The 16,586-nt window shown below is 39.5% G+C and overlaps 1 protein-coding gene across 3 annotated transcripts in view; it reads right to left on the bottom strand.

The window, feature by feature from the left end:
• Positions 1–16,088, bottom strand: part of LOC122557152 (transmembrane protein 33-like) — a 158,424-nt gene extending 142,336 nt beyond the window's left edge. Inside the window, exons 1-3 of one of the 3 annotated variants that reach the window (XM_043704517.1) lie at positions 15,890–16,088; positions 14,837–14,947; positions 5,772–5,890 (exon numbers count right to left, since the gene is read on the bottom strand). In XM_043704517.1, the coding sequence (XP_043560452.1) occupies positions 5,772–5,879 (108 nt within the window). In that variant the 5' untranslated portion in view covers positions 5,880–5,890; positions 14,837–14,947; positions 15,890–16,088. Of the gene's footprint in view, positions 1–5,771; positions 5,891–10,527; positions 10,626–14,836; positions 14,948–15,889 lie in introns of those variants that run through there. The other 2 variants (XM_043704514.1, XM_043704515.1) reach the window with 2 other exon arrangements.
• Positions 16,089–16,586: the final 498 nt, after the last annotated feature.

Below are 16,586 nucleotides of genomic sequence, written 5' to 3'. Positions count from 1 at the left end.
AGCTGACAACAGCCCTCCTCACTATCCACAACTCCACCAATCTGCGTATCGTCTGCAAATTTACTGACCCACCCTTCGACTCCCTCTTCCAAGTCATTAATAAAAATTACAAACAGCAGAGGACCCAGAACTGATCCCTGCGGAACTCCACTTGTAACTGGGCTCCAGGCTGAATATTTACCATCTACCACCACTCTCTGACTTCAACCGGTTAGCCAGTTCTCTATCCAACTGGCCAAGTTTCCCACTAACCCATGCCTCCTGACTTTCTGCATAAGCCTACCATGGGGAACCTTATCAAATGCCTTACTAAAATCCATGTACACGAAATCCACTGCTCTACCCTCATCCACATGCTTGGTCACCTCCTCAAAGAATTCAATAAGACTTGTAAGGCAAGACCTACCCCTCACAAATCCGTGCTGGCTGTCCCTAATTAAGCAGTGTCTTTCCAGATACTCATAAATCCTATCCCTCAGTACCCTTTCCATTATTTTTCCTACCACCGAAGAAAGACTAACTGGCCTATAATTCCTGGGGTTATCCCTATTCCCTTTTTTGAACAGGGGCTACCTGTGAGATTGAAATCAGAATAATACAGTGCTTCTACAATTAATTCTCTGATAATTTGAAATTTACTTAAGTTGACACAAGAATTGCGATAGAAATTCTGTCTAACACTATTAAGGACAAAAGCAGATGCTATGCCACAACTGCTAAAACACCAACTTCAACAGAATTATTGTTTTCACTCTTAACCAATAATTATAACAGTAACAATCTAAACAAATGCGTTTGTTCTGGATTCTCTCTCGATGCATCACAACATGGCTTGGCAATTACTTTTCCCAAGACTGCAAGAAACTATAGAGAGTTGTGAATATAGGTTGGGCTGGAGGGGATTTAGAATTTCCAAAAATAAAAGACCTGTACCCATATTTGAATTGGCTGTTAGATAGTCAGCAACTCTGAAAAATACCTACCAGCAGCTCACTTTCTCAACTGGAGAGACAAGGAGCAATGTAAATTTTAAAAACAAAGGATGGTGTAAGCTAGGTGCCTATCGTTCAGTCAGCAATTCTGCTGCGCAATGTGTGAAGCAGTCATACAAATTTAAAAGGCCAGGTCAAGTCCCCTGTCAACAACCATTTAGACAATTTCAGCTCTGAAGTAGTAGTCAGCCTGAACAAAATTTACAGACACTGGTATTCAGTCACCCTTTATTGACACACTAATAGTCCTTGACTTTAGTACTGCCTCCTTCAGAGTCAGGTACCAGAGTGTCAAGTACTTCTGACACTCACCCTTTTTATCTGTCAGCCAGGGTTCCCTAATATGACCAGATTAACAGGCCCAACAAGGAAATCATATTCTATATGATGCCCAGCTGGCCAACCTCATTACAATCACTACAGTCCTTACAATTTACCCTGTAACTGAGGTACCATTGGGAAAATTCAGTTAAAATCCAAATTTTTATCATTGTCTGGTATTTCATACTGGAATTGGGAGATAGGCCAAAGAACTCGGCTAAACTGTGAAGACCTGTCACTACAATAATGGTCCTAACACCATCATCTTGTATGCTCTTACGAAACAGTCACCATTTGAGGAGGGTACCCAATATATGCATTTGACTATGAAACTATGCTCAAGTCTGAAACAGTACATTTGAGAAAGGAGAAAAGGAGAAAATGAGACAAAAATTTAAAGACAAAGAGGACAATGGAAAGTCACAATTACAAAGGCTTCTGCTATGATCCTGCAGACACTAAGAAAACAAAAACTGAGAAAATTCCCTACAGCAGCCTGAACACTTCCAGAAGTTCAGATTTTAATAATGCGTTTCACCTAACCCACCCTATTGATTACTTGATCACTTTTTCTTGTATAATTTATGCAAGGTCACAAAGATTTCCTTCACATTCATTCCTATTCTAAACTGAAGTGAATTTTAAAATGTATGGTTCTATTCAAAACTATAGTTTTGAGTTTTCTCCTTTCACCAACCATATCTTGCCTTGATCCATCACTCCTTTGGCACTTTCTCCTCCTTTGAGCATCTCACTTTGTTTCACTGCTCTCACCTCATATATAGTCAACACTATTTGCTACCTTCGCAAGTATGGAATTTTTTAGCATCAAGGATCTACTGTTCCTTCCTCAGTTTCTACTCGAATGATTTGTCACCCTTTGTGATTTCAACCTCCATCTCAACTCATTATGTTCCCTCTCTACTGAATTCATGCCCTCTTAACCTCCCCAAATCTTTCATTTCAGAAAATTCCCAACTTAGATTCATGGCCAATCCCTTGACCTTGCCATCATTAGTCCCATTGCACTAATTACAAATAGCCATCTCCAATCACCATTTATCACTCTCAATCCATGTCCCCATTCCAAACCCCAACACCATCCCCTTAATTTGCTCGTGGAAAAAGAACTAATTCCTAATTTACTTACAACTGTACTTCAAAAATCACAACTATTGAACCTTTGGCCCTGTCTAACAAGACTTTTGCTGCGACTGATTACTCAACTGCACCCAAAACTCTGATTATTAATACCCAATAAAACCATTAAGTTCTCTCATCCTGGCTACTCTCACTGGTACAGCCTTCACCTTTGCTCCCTAAAATCTATGGGACACAGATTGGAAATGATGTGGCAGAAAACTAGTTTAACCATCTACTATCAGACATGGCTACATCACATAAATGGATCCTTTTCTATTTTGCTAAAGCTCCTCAGGATCATCTGGGAATGCAAAGGTAAACCCAGAGGATTATTTTCTCTCCTGCAAACTATCACCACACCCAGCCTGTTCCTCACCCACCTGGCCAAACGTCAATGCTCCACCCCACCTACACAATGTTTTAGAGGTTCCCTCGCCTATCTCGTCTCATGCCCTCTGATGTGAGACAATTGATAATTAAATGCATACTAAAAGCTTTAGAATAGACAAAACATAGCTACAAGCACCTTATCTAAATAGTATGGAAAACGCAGCCAATACTTTCAGCATGGTATTAATTCTGTGGGAATCTAGCTAAAATGCAAGTTATTAACATTGAACAACTTTCACAAGGATGAAGGTAATAAAGACGCAGTCAGGATGGCGATGTGAAGCTACAGTGAAAACAACACTTTACAAAATTAGAGGAAATGAAAGGGACACCAGTAACTGGTATCGCTTTGCTTATTGCTAACTCTATGTGAAGTAAATGCTGAGTTTTTTTATTGTCAACGATAAGTGAATTGTAAAACATTATGACTACAACTAACCAACCAACTGTATTTTGAGAAATGACTTAGTGGACTTTTACCACATGCACATGCTCAATTTAAACCTGTAATAACTGTACCTAAGATTCAAAAGTAACTGTTTTAAAAATCACAACACCCTCTCAAAATCCATCTTGCTCATGAGACACTCAGCCCATTCACTTGACCATATTCCAACCAAATCGAACACTCAATGTCCCCTTCCAGTCTACTCTTAGCGATACTGCTAGGAATTTTTTTCCGCTTTAGGTGTTGTTTCTTGTTCCTTTAAACAAGAACCTTGTTTCTTCAGATCTGGAGCACACTACCAAAGAATGTATTTGAGGCAGATTTAATGGTGGCTTTCTAATCAAACTTGGATAATTATCTACAGGGAAAATTTTGCAGAGCTACAGGTAAAAATGCAGGTGAATGGGACTCATCAAATTGCTCGAGCAAACATCTGGCATGGATGTGACAGGTCAAATGGCACCATCTGTGCTATAACCATTTAACAGCATTACTGAAGCATTATAAAGCATTGTTAGACAACAAGTCACACGATGCAACATGAGGGCAGGGGCCGAAAGCATAGTCAAAGAGACAGGATTAACGTAGGATTTCAAAGAATAAGGATGGTAGAGAGTCAGAATGGATGATAGGGAAAATTCCAGCAATTGAAGTTTTAAGCAGCTGAGGTTACAGTTGCCAATAATGAAGAAAATATAAAGCAGAAATGCATAAGATGACAGATAATTGCAGGTGATATCTTCAATATAGGAAACAGTAAGGACATAAAAAGATCTAAAAACAAGGTTACGAATTTTAAATTCAAGGCTCTGATTGAACAGGAACCAAAATAAATCAGCAATAACATGGGTGATAGGCGAACACAAGCTGGTGCACACAAGGACACAGGCAATGGAGTTTTGGATGACCTCTGGTTCAGGGAAGAAAAAAAAAAAAATGGGAAGCTAGCAAGGCATATATTAGTATAACCCATAAGACCAAAAGGCGTAGGAACAGAAATTAGGCCATTCAACCCATCAAATCTGCCCTGCCATTCAATCATGGCTGATAAGTTTCTCAACCCCATTCTCCCACTTTCTCTCTGTAATCCTTGATATTCAAGAACCTATCTCACAGTCTTAAATATACTCAATGACCTGGCCTCCACAGCCTCCTGTGGCAATGTATTCCATAAATTCACTACTTCCTGGCTGAAGAAGTTTCTCCTTATCTCCGTTCTAAAAGGTCTTCCCTTTAAGGCTATTCCCTTCTAGTCTCTCCTATCAACAGAAACATCTTCCCAACATCTACTCTGTCTAGGCCATTCGGTATTCTGTACATTTCAATTAGATCCCTCCTCATCCTTTTAAATTCCAAGTTTAGACCCAGAGTCCTAAGACGTTCTTCATATGTTACGGCTAAAGGTCAAAAGCAAAGGCAAGAGAAAGAGTTTCAGCGGCAGATGAACTGAGGTAGGAGTAAAGTCAGACAATAATAGAGGAGGAAAGAGGTGGGCTTAGTGATGTCATGTTTATGAGGAATTAGCTCATCATGAAGTCAAATAGAAGACCAAGAATGCAAACACCCTTGTTTAGATTCTGACAGTTTCTGGGGAGATGGATAAGAATCTGGATCTTGGACTGAAGACAATGGCTTCACTGCTCCCAATACTTAATGAGAAGAGAATTTCTGTTCATCTGGTATTATTTGGGAATAAATATACCATGCTCCTTTAACTTACCCATTTATTCAATAACCAATGAATCACAATTTTCCAGGAATGACTACAGCATATCTGGAAATGAGTTGATTTAACTTGATAATGAAGCATAGGCACTTGATTTAATACATCAAACGGGTACAAATAATATAACAAACATCCTCTTAAAAAGCAATTCAAGAATAAATTAACCATATTTCTTCAGAACCGGGAATTATCAGTTAATTCCAGTGTATGGAATAAGCTGCCAGAGGAAGTGGAGGAGACTGGTACAAGTAAGCCAGTTAAAAGGCATCTGGATGAGTACATGAACAGGAAAGGTTTAGAGGGATATGGACCGAGTGCTGGCAAACGGGACTAGATTAGGTGAGGATATCTGGTCGGCATGGATGAGTTGGAACGAAGGGTCTGTTTGTTTCCGTGCTGTACACCTCTATGACTCTAAGTCATGAACAGAGTGGAACTTCAAGTATAAGTGCACATAACACCTAAACTCATGCAGTCATAGTTCAATAAGGCTATACTTAAAGTCATTTTCACTTATTAACTATTATTTAAATAAAAACAAAGACCAGACAGAAATAGATCATTAGAAGTATTTTTCTACGCTTAGTTTCCTAGTCTATTACACAATACTGACAGTTCAGAATTAGATTAGAATGGCTTTTGTCCTTCAAAGTCAATTGTTAAAATACAAGCTAAAATCATACTCTTTACTGATCAGGTCAATCATTTATGATCAATTGATGAATTATAGAAATAGAAGATAAACGCTTACCGAGACCGAAACTGGTCTGTTTGTTTTAGTACCACCATTGTCAACATCAGGACATCCACTTGGGTCAGTAGATTGCGTAGATTTATCAGTTGAGCCTTGCTCTGCCATTTCGAAATTCTCTGATTTGAACCAAGAAGACAACATTAGCTTTCCAGTGCAAAAATTACCTTCTTTTTCTATTGTATTTGAAGAACTTAGCAACCTTTAACACGGACAAATATCTCATGGAGCTTCACAGAGCTGCAAAAATGATTTCTGTGCTATTGAGGAGACATTAAGAATAATTAACAGCTAGGTCAATTAAGTTGATTTTAAAGAAGGGTTTTGAAGGAGGCAAAGTATTTGAGAGGGGGATTAGGCCGAGCGGATTGAAAGTGTAGCCAACAACTAAAGGGGAGTGATGAGGCTAACAAAAAAGGCTGAGATCAGAGCAGCAGAGTGCAAAACAGCTGGGCTAGAGAATTGTATGGATATCATAAGCAAAAGCATCAAAGGGTAAAAAGAGAATGATTTGTGGATGAGGATACACTGCATCTCAGCAAATATAAAATATAAAATATGAAAAACTGAGTTTAGGATGGGCTGATGTCTAAAGACAACAAAAGGGTGGAAAACTGAATAGAACATCAATGGAACAGTTTTTCTTTTTATTAATTCTTTTACATGATGCAGGTGATGTTGGCTGGAGCAGCACTTATTGCCCATTGCCAAGTACCCTGCTGTAAGCATCAAGGGCTGAGGGAGTATAGATACGAATCACTGTGCCTGTTGGAAGGGAGTTCCAGAATTTTGTCCCAGTGACAGTGAAGCAAGTCATCAGGATGTTGTGTGGCATTGTGGGGAATTGTTCCCATCCAGCTGCTGCCTTTGTCTTTCTAGGTAGCACAAGTCATGGTTTGAGAAGCCACTTGTGGACAATGTCAGGCTCCAGCACATTATGACCTGCCAGACAATACTTGAAAGCTTTAGCCAAAAAGACTGATATATACCATATGAACTTTGGCCATATCTGCTCCAAACAGTCCCGAGACTGGAGCAAAAACATAATTGAATATGGGCACTCACAGCCATCTGGGAAATTTGCATATCCTTTTCTGCAAGGATGGATAAAAGAATTGATAATTTACCAGCTGACTCATCTTTGTCATACCGTGGATGAAAATGGACATTGAAAGTGAATGCGTGTTAAACAAATGCGATCCCATTGACCTTTCATTTCTTTTGATGGCTTCTCATTCAAACCAGCCAGGATGAATTTCAAAGTAACAACTGACAAACAAGATGTTTAATCAATACATTTTCTTTGGAAGTAAAGACAATGGCAGGTGGATTTTTGCCACACCATGTTACTTTGCTGTACTTCTGCGAGGTATGATTTGTCTGATTAGCACACAAGGCAATACTTTTTACTGTCTCAGTACATGTGATAATAATAAATCAAATTTAAGCAAAATCTGCTGCAGGCTTTTATGGACCAGGCCAGACCCCCACAAAATATTTTCAGTAGCCTAGACACTAACTTTTTCTTATTTTAAAGATAGGTGTGAAATAAGGGGTTGCAGGTGTGATGCAACTGGTCAAATCACTTGGCTTGAAACGAAACAGAATTTATTTAAACACTATAGTTCAAACACAAACAAAAAAAAGCAGAATTTAGGATAACTTAGCTATTGGAAAACTTAAATGACCTGATTCAGCAACTTAACTAATTAACTGTTCCAACGTAGTAACAGCTCATAAACACATCCTTTGGCAAAAAGGTAAATTCAAACACAGATTCTTACAGGAAGAAGGGAACAACATGCATAGAGATTTCAGAGAAAGTCTGTTGGGAATCATTTACTGAAGCTGGCAACCCTTTTGGATCTCACACATCTGGAAACTGATAAAACTAAAAACACTAGAAAGCCCTGAACTGGGAGAACTGGCCACTCCCCTTCCATTGTTAAACTGTTTTAGCTTTCTAGCACCATAGACTTTTCGGCACCTCTGCCTTTACAACATCTCTTCAAAAAACCGATGACAAAATCACTTTTTTAAAGTGACGGCATCGTCACAAGGTCCAATCTAGTAGCTATACTATTCAAGACACAGCCATATCAGGCACTTGATGGATGTTGAAGTCCCTCAACTGACATATATTCTATGCCCCTACAAGTCTCAATACTTATTCCAATTATTGCTCAACATGGAGAAATACCGATTTATCATCTGATGAAGGTGTGTGGAAGAGGGACATCAGTAGAGGACAGTTAGCAGGAGATTTACTTGCTCGGTGCTGACCTGACGCTATAATATTCCATTGGGTCAGGATTTAATGTTGAAGACTCATGGGCAATACAGGTGATACCAGAGTTAATTGTGTAGAACTGGAAGCAAAGCCATCAATGGTGAATCTCTGATTACAATTAGATATCCATGAATAGAATCAGCTAAGTAGCATTTCCAGCCAACTGACTAAAGGTGGAAAGGCATTGGAGGAGGATGGCATAATCAATTGAGTCAAATATACAGATCAGTGCAAGAATGACAAGCATAAATAAATTTGCCTTTCTCACAGTCACATCAGATGTTACTTATGACTTTAGAGAGCCATGTCAGTACTGTGCCAGGGTGGAAATCGAAATGAAGGAACTCTAAAGATAGATCTGCAAAAGATAGGCACATATTTTCTTCAGGAGTGATTAGTAGTTGCGTAGTAATTGCAAGCTTTTTTATTAAGGAGCGAGCATTACAGACTTGAATATCCTTTTGAAGTCATTGGCCTCCTTTCTGTTCATTTAATTGTGTTCTCCTCCTTGAAATCTAAACCATTAAGATAGCAGAGCAACAGTTCCAAAACTATTTCTCGGAGAATCCACCACATACCTTCCTCATTCCTTCACCACTACTCGATCCTCTGTCACTCAGCCAGTATTCATACTGCTGCTACTGCTCCTTATGCACATAGGTTTCAATTTTACTGCCAAGCCGAATTTGGCACTTTAATTAACACTTTTTGGAAGTGCAAATAATCACAGCCATATTTCAAACTCCGCAATACAAAGTTTCTTTATGGAGCAATAAAAAGGGGAGTTTGAGACTGAGGAGCGTTAAGAATTGTGTGTTAAGGGGCCCAGCCTCTGACTGGTTTTTGTGCAATGCTGAACTGATGTGTGCACCAAGTGCAGCTGAGGAGAAGAAACAGCCAGAGCCTGCAAACAGAAAGCATTCATCTCTCCCTCTCTGTGTAGGAAAAACTGAAAACCTTGAAAGCTTAAAAGAAAGAATTCAAAAACAATGATACACTGAGTCCCACTGAATTGAGCAATGTCATCACCTACTGCCAACAGCTGTAAAATCAAAAGGATTGAGTGAAAATAACTTTCCACTTGGCGCTTTGGACTTTTGATCTTCAGAATTTTGTTTACTCTGACTATATTTTCCCCCACCCTTAATGTGTGTCTTAAACCATTTGTCTTCCACCTGTTTTAAATTATGAAGTGTGTGTGCATTTACAAAGGTTTGAAGAGCTATAGTTTAGGTTTCATAGTAGTAGATTAAAATCATTTCATATCTCTGCTACTGTTCAAGTCACGTGTTAGGCTAAAGAGAGTTATTCTTCCTTTTCTGACTAAATCTGTTGCAAATTGCTTTTATCCTGAAAGCTTTGGCCATATAGCTGTTCCAACTTCCCTCTGAGGTTTGCCACATGCTGACTGTATGCTAACACATTTGACTTCCAAAATTAGAAGTCATACATGCACAGACCTCAGACGGCCATACATTTAAAGAAAATTAGAGGGAGTATTGGCAGCCAGTCAGTCAGTAAGGCAAATTGATCATTTTGGAAGTCTCACTGGGATTTTATTTGTTTTGTGATGGTTTGCTGAACAGTGGAACACAATAATAATTTTTCATTTCATCTATTCATGGAATGAGGGCTTTACTCGTCCCAGTTAAAGTCTGAATTTCAATGCCGATGGAAGACTTTTACACTCCCTTTCACATTTGCTGAAAGTCCCTTCACATGCTTGTTGACACCCATTTCCTCTATCACTTCCCCTCCAAGTGTTTTATATTCAGCCTGGTTCTCACTTGCAACAAACTAACATCTGTCAGATAAATCATTTTTCTGCTGAAGTTTATCCTTTCACCATCCACCAAGTTCTAGCTTTGATTGCTAGTCCTTTCCCCCTGTTGTGCAAATATACCACGTCTGCATCCAAATAATTCTTTTTAAAGATAGCCAATGCTAAATAAGAGATTTTCCAGCCAATATTTGGTTGTAGTTTAACTGGGTCAGACCTGTTCTCAACCCATTAACAGCAGCTCTTCTCCAATTAAATACTTTTATTAAACAGTGTTTCTTGTCATGTTCAATAGCTGAACAAATCTTAGCATTCTCTAAAAATATCCTCAAGCTCACGCAATACATTTAATCTGCTCAAACTTTAGTGTAATCCACGATCACAATGCCAGTGGCAAAAAAAACATATTTATATTGATAGCCAGATAGATCATGTCAAGCATGCTCTGTACCCAACATACTAGGAAGTGGCTCTACATTGGACTTTGACCTTCTAGAGCATCTAAGAAAACAGCAGCCAAGGTCAAAACCAGAAACAGGGAGAAAGTGAGGACTGCAGATGCTGGAGATCAGAGCAGAGAGTGTGGTGCTGGAAAAGCACAGTAGGTCACGCAGCATCCAAAGAGCAGAAGGATCAATGTTTCGGGCATAAGCCCTTCATCAGGAAACCAGAAACAATTTACTAACCGCACAACGTTGATTCAGATGCTTTTGCCACACCACTAGAGACTTCAGCATTTGACCCATCATATGCCATTTGCAGAATACTGTCCAATCGACTAACAAAGGGTATCACAAACCCTTAATGCTGACACCTAATTAAATACAACAATGTGAACCAGAACTTGAGACCTCTGTTTGATAGCCATCCTGTCATCGCAAACATCTCTTCTCCTCACATCCATTGACTGACTAAAACCCATAAGCTGTTTGAAACCATGAGTGCTCACTTATCAATCCATAACCTGTCAAATCATCTACTACACATAGACCCAAAGTCAAACAGCACGGAAACAGACCCTTCATTCCTACCAGTCCATAAGCCCAAACTAAACTAGTCCCACCTACCTGTTCCTGATCCTTCCAAATCTTGCCTATTCACGTACTTATCTAAATGTCTTTTAAACGTCATAACTGTAGCCGCATTCACCACTTCCTCAGGAAGTTCATTCCACACATGAACTATCCTGTGTGTAAAAGATTTGCCTCTCACTTTAAAAATGTGCCCCCTCATCTTGAAATGCCCCCAAGTTCCATCTCAGTACTTTCATGAAAAATAATTACCAGCGGACATGCTTTGTATCAAGGAAAGAAATTTGGGAATCCACAAATGTTTCTTTTTTAATAAATCTGTCAAATTACATGTTTTGAAGTACCATGGCAAGAGCAGTTCTTGCTAAAGAGGTTCAGAATAGGTCATGGGCCATATGCAGCTTTTATGCATTTGTGGAGGGACACAAACAAGACTGCACATTACTGAGTAGTTCGAACTCCTCAGACTAAGTGACAAGTTTTTCAACTTCAACTTCACAAATGAGGCAGCTATTGCTTGGCTTGGAAAGATTTACATTATCTAATTTAAAATAAAAATCACCAGAACTAGATTTGGCAATGCTTCTTTCCTCCATGGACTTGACATGTACTAATCTACAAAATTTTGATGCTTTATGCTTTGCATGATCTCACATCCACCTTATCTCATTTTACCTGACCAGCACATGTTTTTCTTCCTTATCAACAGACCTAGCTTCCTCTTCAGTCCTCTGCCAGCTGTCTCAAATATTCCACATGGTATTAAGTTCCATATTCAAACTACATTCTGGGTCAAAATAAACTTCCCTTGAAATCCTCATTGAGTTCACAAGTGACCATCTTAGATCTCTGGTCACTCAATTTAAACTGCTCGATAAATAAAAATGTTGTGTCTTTGGTTACCAGGGATTTCACATTCACCTCCTTGCTCTACCCCTCGAAACCACCCAGACATTTTCTTGCGATTTTTGATGCTACTTTTTAAAAGTTATACTTTCATTCTCTTTAATTCATTTTTTACATTATACAGTATCTTTTACATTTGTGTTGACACGTATGGTATCTGGACACTGACAGAAACAGAACCAGAAGAATTCATCAATACCTTCAATAATTATTAATCCTCCATTAAACTGAAAGCTACAACACACAAGGAAAGCATTAATTTCCTAGATAATATTTATTGGCACAGAACAACAGATTAAAATAAAAATATGTTTCCCCCCATATTACTACACAAAAAAAGCCATCACCCTCACCACACTTTCTAGAAACTGGCAAGGTCACATCCAATACATTCCCATCATATATATGCAAATCTGCAATACTTAACCAGGCAGTTACTACGTTTCTTACTGTATCTCACTTAAATGTAGTACTTAGCACGCATATTTTACAATGTATTTTTTAACCCTATATATTTGCTCCTGAAACTATACAGCCTTAAGTTAAAGATCCCACATTCATTTGCAAGCAATTCACTACCTCAGTCATTTTAGTTATCTATTCACAGACACCACCTCCCACCTGGAGCCTTCTTCTCTCATCTGAACCAAACTTGGAACCTCTACTTCCTTTCACATAATTTCTCTCCTTTTGAATCATTTCTTCAAAACAAGGGATGGTACGGTGACTCAATGCTTAGCACTGCTGCCACACAGCGTCAGGCACCTGGTTCAATTCCAGCCTCAGGCAAATGTCTTTGTGGAGTTTGCACATTCTCCCTGTGTCTGCGTGGGTTTCCTCCGGTGCTCTGGTTTCCTCCCACAATCCAGAGATGTGCAGGTTAAGTGAATTGGCCATGCTGAATTACCCACAGTGTTCAAGGATGTGCATGTTAGGTGCATTAGTCAGGGGTAAATGTAGAGTAATAGGACAGCAGAATGGGCCTCGATGGATTGGTCTTCAGAGAGTCGGTGTGCATTTGTTGGGCCGTAGAGCCTGCTTCCACACTGTAGGAATTCTATGATGCCAAGTGCCACACACACACACACACACCCTCCAATTAGGTTTGTTAACTCTTTCAACTCCGATCATTTGATAGTTCTATCAACGGAAAGATCCAAAGTTATTATTGACTGGTCTTCATCAAACCTATATTTATGGTATTTTATTCAATCTAACAATCTAGAACGATAATTCAGTGCAGTCTGAGGGAGTGTATCATCTCCAAAAGAGACTTTACACAAATCTTATCTGCTTTGAGATGGATAGAGTAAAGTTCCATTCCAAGGTAGAAATGTGGGGTAAAACAAGGGATGAATTCCCAATTATTCTTTGACTCATAACTGTGTGTTTGGAATCACAAAAGATTGAACAAACTAGATTCAAGGAACCATTTCTCCTCATAAATTTTAAAGGACAAAACATTAATATTTTAAAAATATTGAAAGAAAACAGCAAGTATGGGGAACTTTTGTTTACAAACTAAAAGAACAGAAAAAACGTACAGCAGATTACTGGCCTGAGAAACAGACAGGTTCAAACAACAAAGATGGATTGGTATTAGAAACAAGCAAACAAATTCTGTGGATAACTGGGCTAATGACTGCAACAGTTTTGATTAGATTGAATTAGATTAGATTCCCTACAGTGTGGAAACAGGCCCTTCGGCCCAACAAGTCCACACCGACCCTCCAAAGAGCAACCCACCCAGACCCATATCCCTACATTCATCCTTGACTAATACACCTAACACTACAGGCAATTTAGCATGGCCAATTCACCTAACCTGCACATCTCTGAACTGTGGTAGGCAACCGGATCACTCAGAGGAAACCCACGCAGACACGGGAAGAACGTACAAACTCCACACAGACAGTTGCCTGAGGCAGGAATTCAACCCAGGTCCCTGGTGCTGTCAGGCAGCAGTGCTAACCCACTGAGCCACCGTGCCGCCCTGCCTGAAACTTTCAAATTCAAAGAACAGCAGATATTTCATCCACTGTCTGGCCCAAACTTCGTCCTTCAACCAACACCAAAAAAAACATACCTGGCCATTTGTACATACATATCTATTCGCAAGATCTTCTTGTTTGCAAAATGATGGCAACATTCGCTAATGCTGTGATACATATTTTTTGAAATGCAGTCACAATGATGACCAGAGGATGTAATTAGATGCTAGCTAGTAGCAAGGTTAATCTTTTAAGAGTGTTGTAATCAATTGTTCAGATTAATTCAGATTCCTCCGGCCACCATTCTATTCCTTCCTTTTACCAATGGTCTCTTCATTCACTAAACTACACTGTCAATGTATGATATGTACAGTCCTTTAAGTCGATCAATAAGCTCACTAAGACAGATTTTAAAATTACTACTGGAGGATAAAAACAGTATTAGAGGAATAAATAATCATTAAATAAAAACCAAAAGAATTGCAGATCCTGTAAATCAGAAGCAAAAGCAGAAATTTCTAGAAAAGCATTAACGTTGAGTCGAGTGACCCTTCCTCAGAACTGTTACGCTAACCATTAACTGAAACATCAATTCTGATTTCTCTCTACAGATGCTACCAGAATGAACTTTTCAAATAAATAATTATGCTGGTTTCCAAAATAGGTAGCAAATATATAACGCCTGCTTAACACTCAATCAGCAAACTGGCACTCTATTCCACTATTATCTTCAAATCTTATGAAGTAGAAATAAAAATCTTCCTTTCAATTAAAGTTTATATGTTTTCAATCCTAATCAACAATGTGACCAACAACTCAAATAGAATTATTAAAGGTGAAATTATCACTATTCCTGTCCCTATCATGAGACATTTAATTGATCACCATTATCAAAAATGTTTCCAATTGTCCAATTACTAAGCTCAAATATTCATGCTCCTCTGGGAAACATTCAATACTACCAAGGCTAGTTCTATCAGAAATTTCAAATCTGCACATAGAACTGTAACTATAAGGAAAATCATTTTTGTTTATTAAGTGATCCCCATTTAAATATCAACTCTCACCTGTTTCCTCATTCAACGTTCCAAATCTTCACTCCTTCATAGAGGTCAACATCAGTGCACACTGGGAAAACTGTTATCCTAAATTGTTGTTTACTGAGGTGGGAATTCCTTCTTTTATCACAGGGATGTTCAGAAAGACAGAACATAATAGATCCATATAAAATTACAAAATGTGATTAGTATTTAATGAGATAAAAATTGTTCCTCCAGCTTCAATCTACAAACAGTTCCTAAACATTGCCATCCAGAGGCACTACACCATCGCATGAGTTCTGCATTAAATGAAATCAGACATGTGAACTACCAGTAACAACATAAGCCATCAGAAAAAGTATCAAATGTTGTCAATTTCTTTCAACTAAAGACTAAGTTATCATAACATTTCTCCTACAAAGAATGTTAATCCAGCTTCTTTGAGAGTGTATTCTTTCTTAATGCAAGTCATCACCAAAATTTCTTCACTGCAATCCTGTAATTCTGTGCTGACCTGTCATAGATGTATTATAAAACATCACCTGTTTATTTTTAAAAATGCTATTAGCTGAAAAGTCAACACAGAAGTGATATTTCGGGCAAAAGCCCTTCATCAGGAATGAGCCCCTCATTCAAGCAGGATGCTGCCTGACCCGTTGTGCTTTTCCAGCACCACCCTAATCTGGACTCTGATCCCCAGCATTTGCAGTCCTCACTTTCACCCACAGATGTGAGGGGTCGTTCCAATGCCAGTCTGTTACTAGGCGTTTTTAAACAACTACCTTATTAAAGGAGGAACAACTAATCGAAGACTGAGGTTCACGTGCAGCACCCATTACTGAAAGACTCGCGAGAAATATAATGCTAACACGTTTACAAAAGCTCCTTAAACCTGCCGGGTCGCAGCATCATGTGTAACGTCCCATCACCGCACTCTGCTGCGTTGCTAGGGGTAGGAGCCGGGCCCATTCCTCCCCCCCCCTTAACCCGCCCCCGTGCCGACAGACTGTACTAACGACGGCGGCGTCGGCCCCCCGGCTACAAGACGAAGCTCAGTTCCCCGGTCCCTGCAGCACCTACCTTCAGTCAGTTTGTGGACAGCGGCCTGGAGACTGCTCGCGACCAACAACCACCGGCACGCTCTCGACCAAACACAATGGCGGGCCGCTGAGTGACAGCCCTCCTAGCCATCCACAAGGCCGCCTGTCCCCCCCCCCCCCGTTGCTGGACAGCTGACCAATTAACGACAGGTCCTCACGAGCAGGTTAGGTTGTCATCAACCCGAGATGGAACGGTCGGACATGTACGCATGCGCTCCCAGTGCATCCTGGGGGCTGTAGTCCATACAATTGCAGAAGGGCAGGATGATATCCCCACAATTATTTTCTCATAAACCTGTTCGGAGAAGATATGATTGCACACCTCTGGAGAAGATGGGACTCGAACCCAGGCCCCCTGGCACTATTACCATATCAAAAAGACCCAGCAGGATCAAATGCCCATGGGAGGAGGAATTAGGAACTGCTGAGGTAGTTAGAGTTGCTAGGGTTTAAATTAAGTAGAAACAGAAAATATTCTATGGACTAGATTTATAGTGAATTGACACATTTGCACAGTGTCAAGCAGATCAGAGTTAAGGGACACTGGTACCCATACCGGGGAGAAAGGGAATGGGATAGGTTCTACTTAAACTGGACGAAAACCAGTATCTTGGCAAGTGAAATAACTAAGGTTGTAAACAAGAAATCTAGGAATGGAATTCAAGTGAAGAAAAAAA

This window comes from Chiloscyllium plagiosum, chromosome 15, assembly GCF_004010195.1.
Source record: "Chiloscyllium plagiosum isolate BGI_BamShark_2017 chromosome 15, ASM401019v2, whole genome shotgun sequence".
Classification (NCBI taxonomy): Eukaryota; Metazoa; Chordata; class Chondrichthyes; order Orectolobiformes; family Hemiscylliidae; genus Chiloscyllium; species Chiloscyllium plagiosum.
This window is presented reverse-complemented; position numbering and strand designations above follow the sequence as displayed.